The following is a 15,009-nucleotide window of genomic DNA, read 5'->3' as shown; positions in this document are numbered from 1 at the left end:
CAGGAAGAATTTGGATTCAAAGAAACCTGCACACACCTAATTGCATTCACAGGAGGCATGGGCTAGTCTGATACGGGTTTGAGGCTCTTGGAAAGCTACACATGATTTTTCACCAAGATAAAGAGGAGAATGGAAAAAGTTGCAGCAATTACATCATATAAAATCAATCTTTCCCAACTGGTCTAGGGAACAGTTCTTGCCATTCCCTCCTACTGCACTTAACCATTCAGGCTTCTGTTTGGCACAGTAACATTTGCTTGATGGAAATGGCTGCTGATTTTCTTACCCTCCACAACTCCAACTCCAACACTGCTTCTTCTTGTGTTCATGGGAGCCACAAAAAACCACTCATTGGTTTTATAGCTATAGGCCTCAACTGATGCCAGACCTAGTTAAAAAGGGGATACACAGGTTTTCTAATTAAAAAAAAAGAGAAGAAAAAAAGATTGGTGTTGCACTTTCATCTGCCTTCCACCTCCTCCCAAACCCGTAATTCCCACCACGCTCCTGCAATCCCACTTCCTAATCCTTTGCCTTTCAGGCTAGGACCAGCATGTCAATGCCACTTCTTCAATGGCTGGGAAAACTGCTACCCCATCACCCCTACCCTGGGACTGCTGCTTCTCCAATGTGCTGAGGACACCAAGGTGAGCAGAGTCCAAATTCCAAGCCCAAAAGCCCCACATCCTTTCAAGCATTACAAAATGTCCATGCAAAGGTTTAAAAATTCCCCCAGACCCTGCTGCAATAGTTAGTTCAGGGCTTAACCAAGTGGCAGAGCTTTACAGCAGAGGCAGACGTGTGAATCTAAACACGCAGCTATGCCAAGACAAATCCCAGGCACACACACCCTGAAAGATTCCTTGCTAGTATTTTATTCATGTTGCTATGAAAAATTTAACTGAAACAAGGAAAAATCCCTTTTCAGCCCAGATAAAGCATAATCATACAGAGAATGAGGCTGAAAGAACTGTATCACTAAAGAAAACAATAAGGATGAGATTCTCTGCAATTACTGACGGGTCAGAGCACGCACACGGGTAGTTACATCACACACCAAACCCCATTCCTGGCTCCTCCTCTACAGAACCATAGAGGAAGGGCACAGGATCCTCTCTAAAGCTCTGCAATCCCTGCAGGGTCTCTGGAAACACTTTTTTCAGGTCAGGCACTGCCTGGTTTTTGCCCGGTCACCTACCAGTGCTGCCATCAAAGCCGCCCACTGCGTAGAGGAGGTCGTTGAGCACAGCGGCGCCCAGCGTGCTGCGCCTCTCCTGCATGCTGGCTATGGACGTCCACTGGTCCTTGACGCCGTCGTACACGTCCACCGTGCGCACCCGCAGCGACCCGTTAAAGCCCCCCACGGCGTAGACATTGCCAGCCATGAACACCACACCTGAGCAAAGAGGAGAGGGGCTTTACAGCAAACACCTTGGGAAGTGTGAAGGATCTGTCTAGATCCTGCTCGCCTGCCCGGGTGTGAGAGGCAGCGGGGAAGGGCAGAACACGGGCAAGGCTTTGGTGCTTTCTGCAGGTTAACGGTGTTGAAGTCGAGCATGAGAAAACATACTGTCATATGGGAGGTGAAACTCACATGGAAACATGGCAGCATAAGGCACAGATGGAGCTCACACCTGAATGAGTAATTCTGTGAGCCAGAGGGAACACCAAATGGTGAGCCACATTCACAACCCTGTCAGATGTTTTCAGAGGAACATTCCCAACTTAAAGATCTGCTCTCCATCACCCACTCCTCCGCACCAAGAGGGACTGACTCAGCTCCTTTGATTTTTCACGAGGAAACCAGCAAGAAAAACTGGACCCCTGTGGGCTGCCAAGACATCAATGGGGGAGGAGGAGGGGAAACACTGATGGGAAACAGCCAGGAGAGAGAGAGAGAGATGATAAAGGGGAGACAGTGGCTATGGAGGGCTGAGAGGAAGGAGCAACCCCACTAGAGAGCAGGACATCCAGCTGAACCAAAAGGGAAAGGTGTCTGTAGAGGAAGAGGAAAGAATGACACAAAGAAAGAGCTGCTTGAGGCCAGAGGAAGCTAAAGGGAGGACCAAGGACATCCATCCAGTGCTGAAGAGCTGCATTGGGGAAACAAAGAAGGTTGCAGCAAAAATTCCCTTTACCTGCTCTGCATCTCCGTGAGGGAAGCTCAGCAACCTGATCCCACCGCTCTTCTTCAAAATCATAGCACTCCACACTGCGAATGGCTTTGGGTGCCTGCCCACCCACCACAATCATCACCTGCAGAGGGAAGAGAAGAGCTAAAAAACCTCACACATGACCCTGGGCAGCTGCTCTCTGCAGAGAAACCATCACCACAACCTGATCAAGAGCAGCTGCCAAAACATGTGCTGAAGGCCAGCCAGAAGCCTCTGTAGGGAGAATTATTTCAGGCAATTATATTTCAAGGGGGAAAAATTTCTCTCCAATTTAATGCATGCTAAGCATGGCCACCCCATTTACCCTTCCTCACTGTGTCCAAGGTGGGCAACTTGCCCAATTTCTCCTTGAAATACAAAACCTTTCAGCACCACGGCATACCCAAGACTCACTGCAAAAGTATTTTTAAGTGAAAAAGATTCCAGCACAATTTCCAGGGGCGGCCCACTGTTTAGTCATTATCTCCATGGTGGTGCTAAAAATAATCAATGCCACTTAGCAAATAAAACGTGACAGCTGCACTGCCACCTGCGGGGAAGGCGACACTCAGGGAAATCACCAGAACTGCTACAACCCAGGGGGTCTGGGCTGCTGAAGGATGTGATTTGTCAGCTTCATTAAGGCTTCTGGCTGCCACAGGTATTGAAGCAAATGCAGGAATTAAACCCTGAGTTCATCACAGGTAGGGAACAGCTATGTCAAGGTGGTCAAGAGCAGAAGAACCACCCTGCTGGGTCAGGCTAAGGGGTCATCCAGCCCCAGCCTCCACTACCAGCAACAGCAAGGGGTGGACACTGGTGGGCAAGTGAGAAGACCAGAAGACCTGGGCAGCATGCAGTGTGTTCCTTCCCAAATCTGCCCTCTCTGCTGCCAGAGGACAAGCTCCCCACAGACACCAGTGCCAGGAGCCTGCAGCTCTGCACTCGAGAGTGCCCATGGCTCTGAGCCCCAGCTGGGCACTGCAAACCAACACTGCACAGGCATCCAGCCCCCAAAACACCTGCACTGATGAGCAGCTGGACCTGCACTTTGTTCAGCACACATTTCTTTTAACCCTCCACACCCATCAAGAGGGAGGATTTGCTCCCCTTATCACAGGACAAGCATCACCCAAGACAACCTGATTTTTACAAGGCCAAGGAGCTAGAAACAAGAACATAAGGTTTCAAATATAGATAAAGAGTAGTTGGAAAACTGACTTTAGCCTCTGCAAGGCAGCTGGGAGAAGCTGAGGGGATAAGATCATCACTTGAGGTCATTTGGATAACAAACTCAACTCCACACAGGGTTGCTTTAAAAGTAGAGAGCTAGACAGCAATTTAAAGAATTTGAAGAGCATGGAAATAGTGGCCTGTTTGATCTACAAAGATGAGAACATGATATCAGAAACCAAATTAAGTTTAAATTAACAGCCTGACTACCAGTTGTGTAACAGTCTCTCATGGCAAGCTGCAGGGCTTCACACGATTACAGAATTAAGGGATTTCACAGCAGACAATAATCCCTCATCAGCAGGACCAACAGGCCAGATGAAAGTTTCTCAGTAACAGGATTGCTGAAAGATCATCACCTCCTTCCCTTTCTTCACAGTTCAAAAGAAAAGAGAGACCTGCAGAAGATTTGGATTTGTGCTCATAGGTCATGCTATAAAATATGTTGAGAACCTCTGAACTCACTGATTTGCTGTTCCTTTTATCCTTAACTACTTTAGTCCTTGAACGAGGGCCATGTCAGCCCTTCATGATACCCCCAAAGCTGTGTTCTACCAACTTCATCTCAGCAACAGCAGGCAGAAAGGACACTGACACACACTGCCACGTGCTGCAAAACTACGATTTCTCAACAAACAGTCCAGTATCCAAATATCAGAAACAGCACAGATCTCACCATCCCACAGAACAACCTCATCACTGTTTGTGCTCGGAAAAATAACACACTGTGGTTTTGATATCTTGGAATCTCCAAATGCTTATTAGCAACTTCAGTGGCAGTCTGCTGAGAGACATTGTGCCAAACTGTGTTTATCTCTGGGGCACAGGGAAAAGTTCCCGTGGTCTTTTTTTTCTTCACTAATAAAGTGGTGGCCAAAGCATCACACACCTGCGGGATAAACATGGGGAGTAACAAGGATTATTTATTCAGTTGCTGCTTTGAGTCTATCGAAATTCACTTCAGACTTCCTGCCCACGGGGCTGGGTGCTGTTGTTTCCTGCTTTCCTGGCTTCTGATTATGGATACAGGAAATGAAGAGACACCTACTGTGACCCTTCCCAGTGGGGCTCCACGCCACCCTTACCAGGCAGCAGCAAGCTCAGCCAGCCCTCCCAGCACTCCAGCGAGCCACCAAACCACTCATAGCTGACAAAACGTTTCAAGAGCATATATACTCCTTCCCCTAAGGGTTTATCTAAGTTTATCCAACTGAATCATGTCTCCTTGCTGGGCACAGGCAATGCCAGAAGAGGGAGTAAAACACTTCCAAGCACAATCACTGAGTTAGTAAAAAGTAACATGGCAAGTTCTCGAGTTCCTGTCAAAGACTGAAAAAGCCACCAGGAACAGGGGTGAGGTGACACAAAGTGACAAGCTCAGCTTACCTTTGGCAAGCTAACGGGAGTCCTTGGCTTTGTCCTGGGATTCTTTATTAGTTGCCTTTGGTCCAGAGGAAGCAAATGATATTTCATGGCTTCAATAAGGAAATCTTTACAGGTGTTGTTGTTCTTGATTAAAGCTTCTTCTTCAACTGTCTGAGAACATGCACACACAACAAAGAACATTTACACTGGCACAGGTCACAAGGAGCTTTCTACAAAGAACATACAACCTGGAATTTCCCTTCCAATGCACCAACATTTAAAAAAAGTAATGCAGGAGACAAACACAGACTTCGAGGTCTTCCCAAGGAAGCACATGCAGTAACATCCAAGCTTGTCACTTTTTTCCAAGATCACTTGCAAGAAGTATTTTATCACCCTCTGCCAAACACTTGATGCAGCAGAGGAGAATTCACCAGGAGCCTGGATGCAAAGTAAGCAATTTCTTTTATCTGAATCAGAATTTTTAAGGAGAGGCAGTATCTTTTATTCCCTCAGAAGATACAGATGAAAGAAAACCAAAACCATGATGGGTTCATCTTGTGAATACCAATTTTATACCAATTGTATTGATTTTTTTTAGACAGATGATAAAAGCACAATAGTCAAAGAGCCCATATGCCAAGCCTTCTTTGGGAATTCTCAGCTCATTATCTAGGCCCAGATCCCAGGAATTAATTTATGAAGAACAATCTCCAAGTCAGACTGAGTCAGAGAGTGCCCTTCCTGCCAGCCACACAGATCCATATGTATGCACAGTACATGTCGTAAACCAAAATTACCATACATTATGTCTTTCCATTATGATGTTTTGCCTGTGCGTGAGATAAAAAAGCTGCGTGAGCTTGTAACAACACCACCACTTCAGTATTTTCAGGATGAAAAATCACGAGATATTGACTTATCAATGTCTCCCCTAGAAGGGCAGGAGCTCTGCTCTCAGCATTCCTGACAGAGCAGGGGTCCCATTTGCAAGAAGGCTTCTGGAGCACACACTGATTTCAGAGTCCACTCAGTTTTTCCTTTTATTCTTCTGTTTACAGACTCAGCAACAGACCAAATTACCTGTCTCAGACACAAACAGCCAAGCCACTGATTAAGGAGCAACCAGCAGCTTAAGTACAAGTATTAATGACTTCTTTGCAGACTAACCTGTACCAGGTAATCTCTGGGCAAAAGGGGCAGGCGAACATGCTCCATCAGCTTAGCCATGTGCTCTAAGCGAGATTCCTTCTCATAATTTATCCAAGAGATAACTGCTTCAAAGACCTACACAGATAAAGTACAATTAGATGGGGAAAAGAGAACTTCCTTGCAGAGTCACCCACCCAAAATCAGAAGCATGGTGATTTTAGAGCATCGAAGGAAGGGGGTGCAAGATCTCTATCAAACAGATGGAAAAGCTGTGACTGCACAGAGCAGCACTGTAGCAAAGAGCTGAGCTGACCACACATGTTAACAAGCAGCTTCTAGATGTGCTGTATCACTCCCAGAGCTAAGTGCATGTCCAGAACAATCATACACCTCTTGGACATTAGTACTGGAAGGCAGCCAGGAAACTTAATGAGCCTGCTGACATTTGCACTGGGCATTCATGAAATCAGCCACAACAATTACTCCTGATAACAGAGATCTCCCTCCTCCAGGAGCCTGGCCACACAGTAAAGTCACTATGCTCATATTTAATCACTGCCCCAGCTCCACCAGACCCCAGAAACCAAGAAGTCTTGAGGACGAGTTCCCCAGACACTCAGGGCAAGCCCTGCCTGCAGCCATGGAGCCTCTGCACTGCGTGCATTTCACTGCTAAAAATACTCAGATATTCCAGCTGGGGAACAAGGGCACACTGGGCTTCTGGTCTGAACCAAAATCTAGTTTTACTTCCAGATCCAACCGGTTGAGATAAGCATCCAGAGCTGGAGTCCATGACGAAGTGCTCACAAACAGCCCCATGGGCAGAGCCCTGGCGACGCACAGGCACGGGAGAAGCGTCCTATGTGGGCTCCTGTATGAATATGCATGTGCTTATATAACTGTGAGCCTCACTCACAAAAGAAAGGCCTAAAAATGTCACCGGGAGTGGGAAAGGCTTCCTGAAACACCCAGCAAGGCAGGAAGAGGGGCTGATGCAGTCTCAGATGCTGCACAGCAGGATCTGGATCACTGCAGTGGAGTTTCCCCACAGAGAGAGAATTAAATTCTGACACATAACTCTACACATAACATCTACAGGCAACACTCCCCAAGCCTTCTCACTGCCCAGTTACTCAGGGGGGCTGAGCAGAGACTCTGTCTGTGCTGTGCTTCCCCCAGAAGCATCCCTGGCCCTTCCCTCCAGCATGCCAGGCAAGCACCCTTGGTTTCAGCTTCCCTCTGGGGTCACCAAACGGTCAGGCCAATTTGCACAGATAATTATTTCTTTTTTTCCATCCCTCGCATCACTCCCCAAGAAACCATTTTGTTTGGTCCAAGATCACTAATTTGACAAAATCATCCAAAAAGGAGGGCACCATCTTTCAGTCCCCAGTTGTTGCTGGTAAGTGTATTTGCAGGAGGCCTTGGCAGACACATCCTGCCATGAAGGAGATGCAGAGCAGGAAGGGGTTTCTTCCTCTTAGGATAAACTATATACTTTTAAAATGCAGTAAAGCACCAGCCTGATTTCCTGTGCCAACAAAGTTCCTGCTGAACTGTTTGGAATTCAGGACACTGCAAGGAGGATTTAAGCAACACAACAGGGAACCGTGTAATCAAACCACAGCAAATGCTGAGGAGAATAACTACTGCAGAGACTTTAAGTATTTTAAAATTAAAATAAATAAACAAACAAACATTTTAACTTTGGCTATAAGGCCTTTAAAGTAGAAACTGGATTGTTGTGAGATTTTTTTACTTGCAAATGAGTGTGGAAGGAGGATAAAGCAAATGTTTAGCCGACAAACAGGCTTTTCATTAACCTCTTCTGCACAAAGGCTGAGCTGCAGAACAGGTCACAGGGCTGGGACATACACAGCTACATACCCAGGTCAGGAGGACAGTGAAAAAGTCTAAAGGAAGGTAAGGCACTAGGAATAAGCTGCTTCCTCAGTGCTGGAGTCCACTTCTGAGTTAGGCAAGCACTGGTGCTTCCCTACTGTGCCTACTCTAAAAATAACTTTTTTTAAAAAAAAGTCAGAGTCTGGCACCTTCTATTGGCTCTGATTCCTAATTTCAGAGAAGGGGAAAAAAGGCTTTAATCCAAGACAGCAATATCTCTATTTAAAGGCCACATCTGTTTCCAGTCCTGCCGTGCCCTCCCTCCACACGCCGTGCCCGCTGCAGACCCCGAGCAGCTGCTGCCGCTCCCCCAGGACTCTCCAGCCAGGCAGGACCTGCTGCCAGGGTGGGATGGACAAAGCAGTGGCCCACACAGATTGATTTAGAGCTGAGATAGCAGCTGGCACCTGCCTGGCTGCAGGAGCGGTCCTGAGCTTGGGAGAAGTAAAATTCCCACTCTAAGGAGCAGAAGGGTAAAAGCCTGGAATATCCCCTCTCTGCATATTGCCTAAGGAAAGAGCAAGCCCAGATGTTTTCCCAGTCTCTTCAGCCAAAAATCCATTTGCTAGAGACTCCCAAGAGTGAGAACTAAACCTTGCATCAGCTTCTGCTACATGTCAGCAGCATGAGACAATGAATCAATTACCAGACTCTGTGTAGAATCCCCAATCCAAAAACCACAACCCTTTAAAAAATTTCTTTAGCCACTGTTCTGAGTTGGCAGAAGACCGTTCTCAAGTCCCCCCACTTCATACATCTTTAGTAACTAACAAATAATTATTATTTTTATATATATATCTATATATATATATATTTTAGCTTGCAAACAACAAAAACAGTCAATTAGGTCAGGTACAGAAAACATTAATAAAACTCTTCCAGGTACCTTACTCAGCTATAGCAAAAAGAGCAAGGAGGGACAGCAAACCTCTGCCCTATTCTGAAAGAACCTGTGTAACTGCAAAGGCTGCTACAACAAGGGGGACAGAAGAGAAAGGAAAAAGGGGAAGAATCTTTGAGTGATGAGGAAATGCTGTCACCACTTTACAATTAAAGTAGATTTCTGTGCTAGCAGAGAATTTTTGTCGTCCTGATGGCCTAGGGGTATAAATAAGCCAAAATTGGAGAAGTTATATTTTATTAGGCCAACTGGTATTAGTTGCAGGGTGGCAGAGGAAGGGAAGAACACACAAATTCCTGAGGCATTCCCAGGGCAATTCTCCCTCCCTGATCCTGGCAGGACTTGGCTCTAACACCTCCCAGTGATACAGGGATGGAAATGCTCTGGGGCTCACAGGTACAGTACATGTATGAGACACAGCAAGAAGAATGAGGAAACTCCTTGTGAAATCTGGCTGTGACAATTAAGCTGCCAGATTTCTGAAGTATTTTGCACGTGCATACACACAGATGTACGTGTGTATGCACAGACTGGTATACGCACATATATACTTTTATATACTTTGTCTTATAATATATATCAACATTAGCAGATAGAAAGATTAAAAGTGAGGAAAATGGCTTGTCTGTCATGAAGTTAACATGAAACAGCAGCCTACAAGTCTGTCCTCAATTTCCAACATTTCTTTGAACTCCAGCCCATTTCACATTTATGTTCCATTCCCATTTTCTGCCTCTCTCCTGTTATTCAGATCTTTTGTTTTGAATGTGCAGCTTATGCTTACATTTCCTGCTACTGCCTTTCATTCTCAACAATCTTTTCTTTTACAAGTTTTTTTACAGTCAGCTAAAGAAATACTGGGTTTGATTGTGTAAAGCTCAGATGAGGGAAGGAGCATTTTGATTCCCCTGGGCGCAAGGCCAATAAAAGCTTTTGAACAATGCTGCACAGGACTGGAAAAAAGTGGTTACTAAACTTGCACTTCCCTTTGCAGGCTGCTTGGCTCAGGCAGAGAGATTCTGCTGTGAGTTCATGCTATTTGCTGTTTCCCTTCCTGGCCCTGCCCCAGCAGCACCTCGCAGCCCCCGCCAGCCCCACGCCTGCGGAAACGCGCCCGGAGCCTCCGAGTTTGCTGGCTCAGGATCAGCAGGGAGCATCCCTGTGTCCACACCTCACATGGAGCAGGACTCCTGGTGACTTTCACAGTCCCTCTGGGCCCAAGCACCTGCGTGTCTGCAGCCCAGAGGGGCTGAGCAGGAGGACAGCACACATGAGGATGGGCAGCCCAGCCTGCAGCACCTCCATACCCAGGTCCAGCTTCAGCCCACCCAAACACAGGCATCCAAAAAGAGCCCTGAAGTTCAAACCACACGATCCTCAAGCTCTCCTGCAGCCTCTTACAAGTGACCATTTACATTTAGGTACATGGTTTAGTGGTGGCCCTGGCAGTGCTGGGTTAGTGGTTGGACTCAATGATCTTAAATTACTTTTCCAACCTTAATGATTGTGTGACTCGGCAATCTCCCCACAGTGACAATTTGGAGATGAGCTGAAGGACTGGAGGCACATGCCTGTTCCCAGAAATCTGCAGCAGGTCATACAAGAAGCTCAGATTACAGAATGGGGCTGGAGTTCACCAAGCACCATAAACACTGGTCACCCTCCTCCCCAGGAGACTCCAGACTACACAAGGGGCACTGAATGTTTCAACCACAAAAAAACAATATCAACCAATGCCTTTTCTCCCCTCTTTCATTAAATACACTGAAGATGCTAGAAAAACATTTTCTTCCTTCCTTTTGCTTCCCTTATTTTTGCTCCTTTTTGGTTCCTTTTGCTTTTGTTCTTCTATCCAACATGCAACAGAAGCCAATATTCCTCCCTGGCCTAATGGAATTCGGTTTTTTTGAGGTTTTACAGCAGGTATTAAATGCTTTACACAACAGCAGATAGGAGTTTCCTAGTTTTCCAGAGAGAGAAAGTAGTTGGTTCTGAGCCCCAGGGCTTTTGGAGTGATATGGATCTGAGAGTCATAACTTCCTGCAAAGAACAACCAAGTGAAGGTCATTTTTATGTGTTTTTAGGATTCACATTATTTTAATTTTCCTTTCCACATGATCTCTGTTGGAGAATGGCCCCTAAGGAGCATATCATGATAACAGTTCCTGGTGTAAGATCTAGAAACATTCCAGCATTCTTACATTCACTCTTGCTATACAATTTACTGTACCTTTTCTTCAGAGGAGACTGTGAGCTTGTCACTTGATATTAAACTGCAAACCTGGTCCAGACTAAGGCTAAGAAATTCTTCTCCTAGCATCACCTCAGGGAAATGCTGCTCTGTTCAACAAATGAAAAGGGGGAACAGAAAATTATAATGAAATCCATGTTTTCAGTCAGTGGAAGCAGCACAGAATTCAGAGAACAGCTCTTGCCACAGCTCTGAGCACCCAAGACAGACCCACAGCAGCTGTGAGTGAAACACAGACAGAAACCAGCCTCAGAGCAGGATAAAGAAACCAGGTGTTATTTCAAGCAGCACTAGCCCCATGAAATACTTTTATAAATTATACTAAACTTTCTGAAAAACCACTGAGAATATTCCAGTGGCAAATACAATTAAAAGTGGCAATTGAGACAAGGGCAAACATCTAAAGTAGTAAATAACCTGGCCACCTCAGCACCCACATTCCCAGTTTTCCCCTTTCCACTTAAGCCTGCAATTATTCAAACTTCTATTTCTCCCTTTTTTGTCTCCAGATCCCTCCATACTCTGGGAGCCACTTTAAAATAAAAAGCACATCACTGAATAGAACCTCAAACTGGAGGAATTATGCCTGAACATCATCAAATCTGTCAAGCTTTATATCTAGCCAAAAGGCACACAGAATAATCACTTCCTAAAAAATAATTTCTAGGTCAAATATGTCATCAGCCAGTTGCAGCAATTTTAGTTTTGCAAGAATTTCTTACATATACTGCCAATTTAATCTCACCTGTCATTTGCTAAGTCCCATTTATCTTTGGCTGAATAACAGAAACATGAATCTCAGACACTTTATCTGAAGCAGCTTCTTTCAGGTTCTAATTCTGTAGCTTGGAGAAGCTCAGACTCCTGTATCCAAAGAGCTCTGTCTGCCTCGAGTTTTCACATCTGCAGTGCTTTGCCTGACAAACAGCAGCACCACAGCCACATGAGCTGGTGTAACTTCCAGACAGAAGCTTTTTGGAGCCCCTGAACAGCCCCTCACTGCAGAGCTGGACTCTGGACTTGGACTCCCCAGTCACTGACCCTCCTTGCTCTACTGAGGACCAAAACCCCACAGCTAAGCCAAAGGCTCTGATTAAAAATAGCAGCATGTGGATAAAGTGTAATACTCTGTTATGCTGGAAATATATATATATATATGATCTAATGAACACTTTTCACCTTAAACACTTAAGAGGCAGAAAACAGTTCCCATACAATAAGCTGGATGCATTCTGACCTCTGGGCAAAATCTCATATTCATTCATTCTGGACTTTTCCTGGCAGCAGAAAGGCATTTGATCTCTTGTTATTAGCTGGAAGCAAGTAAGAATATTTACTGATTTTAATAAAGGAACTAGTGCCCGCATCAAGAAGGCTCCTTCACCCACTAAAGTTATCCATTGGCCAGAACTCAGCATTTCTCAAGTAACAGCTCATGCATGCATGGACTCTTGAGCTTGGGGACTTCTGTCTTGATTTAAGATTGTTATATAAACAACATAGTGAAAAGAATTTTAATGGCATTTTTATTAATGGAGTTCCATTAACATTACATGGGCTGCTGTACTAACTGGGACTTATGAAGGCCAATAAAACAACAAAGCAGACCTTCTAATTGCCAAACAACCAAATAAATATACAGTGAATGCACTGCTTGTTGGGTTAAAGATTAAACAGGGCCTGGAAACAAGGATAATGAGATATTACAAGCAAGCTTTTATACAATTAACCATTCCTTCCAGGGTACCTTTTTCTCCAGGGGATAATACAGCTAGAGCAGCTGAGAAAGTTTTAGTTTTATTTGCAGGAGAATAGGGGAGGACTCAGTGGATACGTTTTCATTCCACTGAGCCTACTTATGGTCCAATTAAGGAGAAAATTGTTAAAAAGGAAAATGTTGCAGGACAGAGCAGGTGCTCTGTGAGACAGCAGGTGTATGTGTCACTATACAAATTATCAGAAAACAGAAAAACAAACTGGGAGAGAACTATCAGCTTCTCCCAAGCAGAGGTCAAGGGCAGCTCTGCTGGAGGAGACTGGAAAGTGCTGGGGAATTCAGAGCTTGGGGCTGGCTGAAAAAGCTTCACATTTACAGTGTAGAGGAGAAATGCTGAAAGCCATTGCCTGCACCTACTTATTGCAACCAAACACATCCACTGCCAAGGAAACATGAGCCTATGGTCCCTGAGGGTAAGGGGCCATTGCTGCACAGATCAGAGCCTCAGACTGCAAGGCAGTTCTAGCTGAGTGTTCCAACGCCCAGCCACAGGAATTAATTTTGCCCAGTGCCATTTATTCCCACAATGGAAATGCCCAGCAGTGCCTCCTGCTCTCCCAGGGCAGGGTCCATGGGGAGGACACCAGCACACCAACACCAAGCTGTTCCACAGGCACACCGAGAGCTTGATAGGATCACACTCAGGAACTCTTGAGTGAGCTGAGATCCAGAGGATCAGGCTTTTTTACCTTCTAAAGCTTTTTTACCTTCTCCCCTGTGAGCAAACCACATTTCACAACTTGCAGCATCACAAGAAGTTTTAAGTCCAGAACCAATAAAGTACTCCCTTCCTGTTCTAACACCAGAAGTCTGAAGACACCAAGGTGCTGAGCCCTGGAGCTGCTGTAGCTGGAGGCAGGGTCAGCTCCACACACAGACCCCTGCCCTCCCCTCACCTGCGTAGGCGTTGGCCTGCTGCAGCAGCTCGGTGCAGGCGTGCACGTCGGCAAAAGCGCGGATGCCAAGGCAGTTCGTGGGATGCAGCTGGGACTGAAGGAAGTCACAGCAGTTTTTTCTAACATCCATCAGTTGCAATAAACTAGCAGCTGGCAACAAAACCTGCAAAGGCACAAGAGGGGAACGAAAGTGAGCTACAAGGAGTGGTTCACAGCTTGCACAAATTGGAGGCAATTCCCCTTCAGACAGGGACACAGCCCTGTGGGGTCATGAGAAGGAAAGTTCAAGTCTTAGTCTACCCATATATGCAGAAGATCCCTGTTCATGCTCTGAGACATGAAAATGGCTATCCTACACTGGGCTATAAGTGGAATTGCTCTCACAGCTTCTCCCCACAAGACCTCAAAACAAAGTGAGGACAAGTCAGAAGCAACCAGATGCTCCTGGATTTCTGGCTTTGCCGCAGGTAGGTCCTGCACACAGATTTATTTTTTTTCCCCACAAAGGGCTTTATATTATTTATAAGTATTGCTATCAGATTCAAAGCACATAGCAGTCTATCAGTCCTCAAAACCCTGGACTTTGTTACTTCCAACAAAACCTTACTGGCTTGTGAGCAGGGTGCCCAAACAGTCAGAAGCTCAAGCAGGTTTTGGTAACAGCAAGGCACTTGGGAAAGACAGGTCCAACTATTCAAATTAGCAGCTCTCATTTACACTGACACAAAATGCTGGGGACACTTGTGGATCATGGCTGCATCTAAAAATGAGGTATTGCTTTGTACATCCAAAACTAAGCACAGAGAAAGGAGACAGAAATGGATGACAAATGTGACATCTGCTGGGAAAAAACACCTTTGAGGCCAGTGAGAAGGACAGGAAGTAGAAAACAAAGTCCATCAGGACATTACAGCCCGTGACATCAGCTACTTCCTCTCTTATGTCCAACAGCAGCTGCAGACGTGTCTTATTCCAGTTCTTTTGTAGCTCTGGCTGCCTCACACATGTCCTTCCAACTGGGCATCTGTGCTCACCATCTGAGCACACATTTCTGGAAAATTATTGCCAACTCAAAAAAAATAAGCAGCTGTTAAACAAACCAAATGAGTTAACATCATTCACCTCCCTGGATCCTGATGGCAGCAAAGGGATTAAGATGTTCCCTCCCTGTGCTTGCCAACACAGTCCCATTCCACACCAGGGCAGGACACTCACAACCTGCTCCAGGTCTTTCTAAGCAACTGATGTGTTCCACTCCAGCCCACTGGTAGTGGCTGACTGCTGCCAAGCAGCCACCCCAGCAGGCAACAATAAAAAGAGAAGTCAATTAATCCAGGAGCCTGTTCTAGCCCAAGCCTCTTGATGCCAGGAGCAGATTA

At 45.7% G+C, this 15,009-nt stretch overlaps 1 protein-coding gene across 2 annotated transcripts in view; it reads right to left on the bottom strand.

Annotated features, from left to right (window-relative positions):
- Positions 1-15,009, bottom strand: part of KLHL3 (kelch like family member 3) — a 47,989-nt gene that overhangs the window by 10,518 nt on the left and 22,462 nt on the right. For both annotated transcript variants that reach the window (XM_015641610.1, XM_015641611.3), the window contains exons 5-11: positions 13,631-13,793; positions 10,937-11,046; positions 5,922-6,038; positions 4,773-4,922; positions 2,139-2,256; positions 1,199-1,396; positions 287-388 (exon numbers count right to left, since the gene is read on the bottom strand). In XM_015641610.1, coding sequence (XP_015497096.1) covers positions 287-388; positions 1,199-1,396; positions 2,139-2,256; positions 4,773-4,922; positions 5,922-6,038; positions 10,937-11,046; positions 13,631-13,793 — 958 coding nt within the window. The remainder of the gene's footprint in view (positions 1-286; positions 389-1,198; positions 1,397-2,138; positions 2,257-4,772; positions 4,923-5,921; positions 6,039-10,936; positions 11,047-13,630; positions 13,794-15,009) is intronic.

The sequence above is a fragment of the Parus major genome, chromosome 13, assembly GCF_001522545.3.
Source record: "Parus major isolate Abel chromosome 13, Parus_major1.1, whole genome shotgun sequence".
NCBI classification, from domain to species: Eukaryota; Metazoa; Chordata; class Aves; order Passeriformes; family Paridae; genus Parus; species Parus major.
Note: the sequence above shows the minus strand (reverse complement) of the source record. Positions and strands in the feature narration are given on the sequence as shown.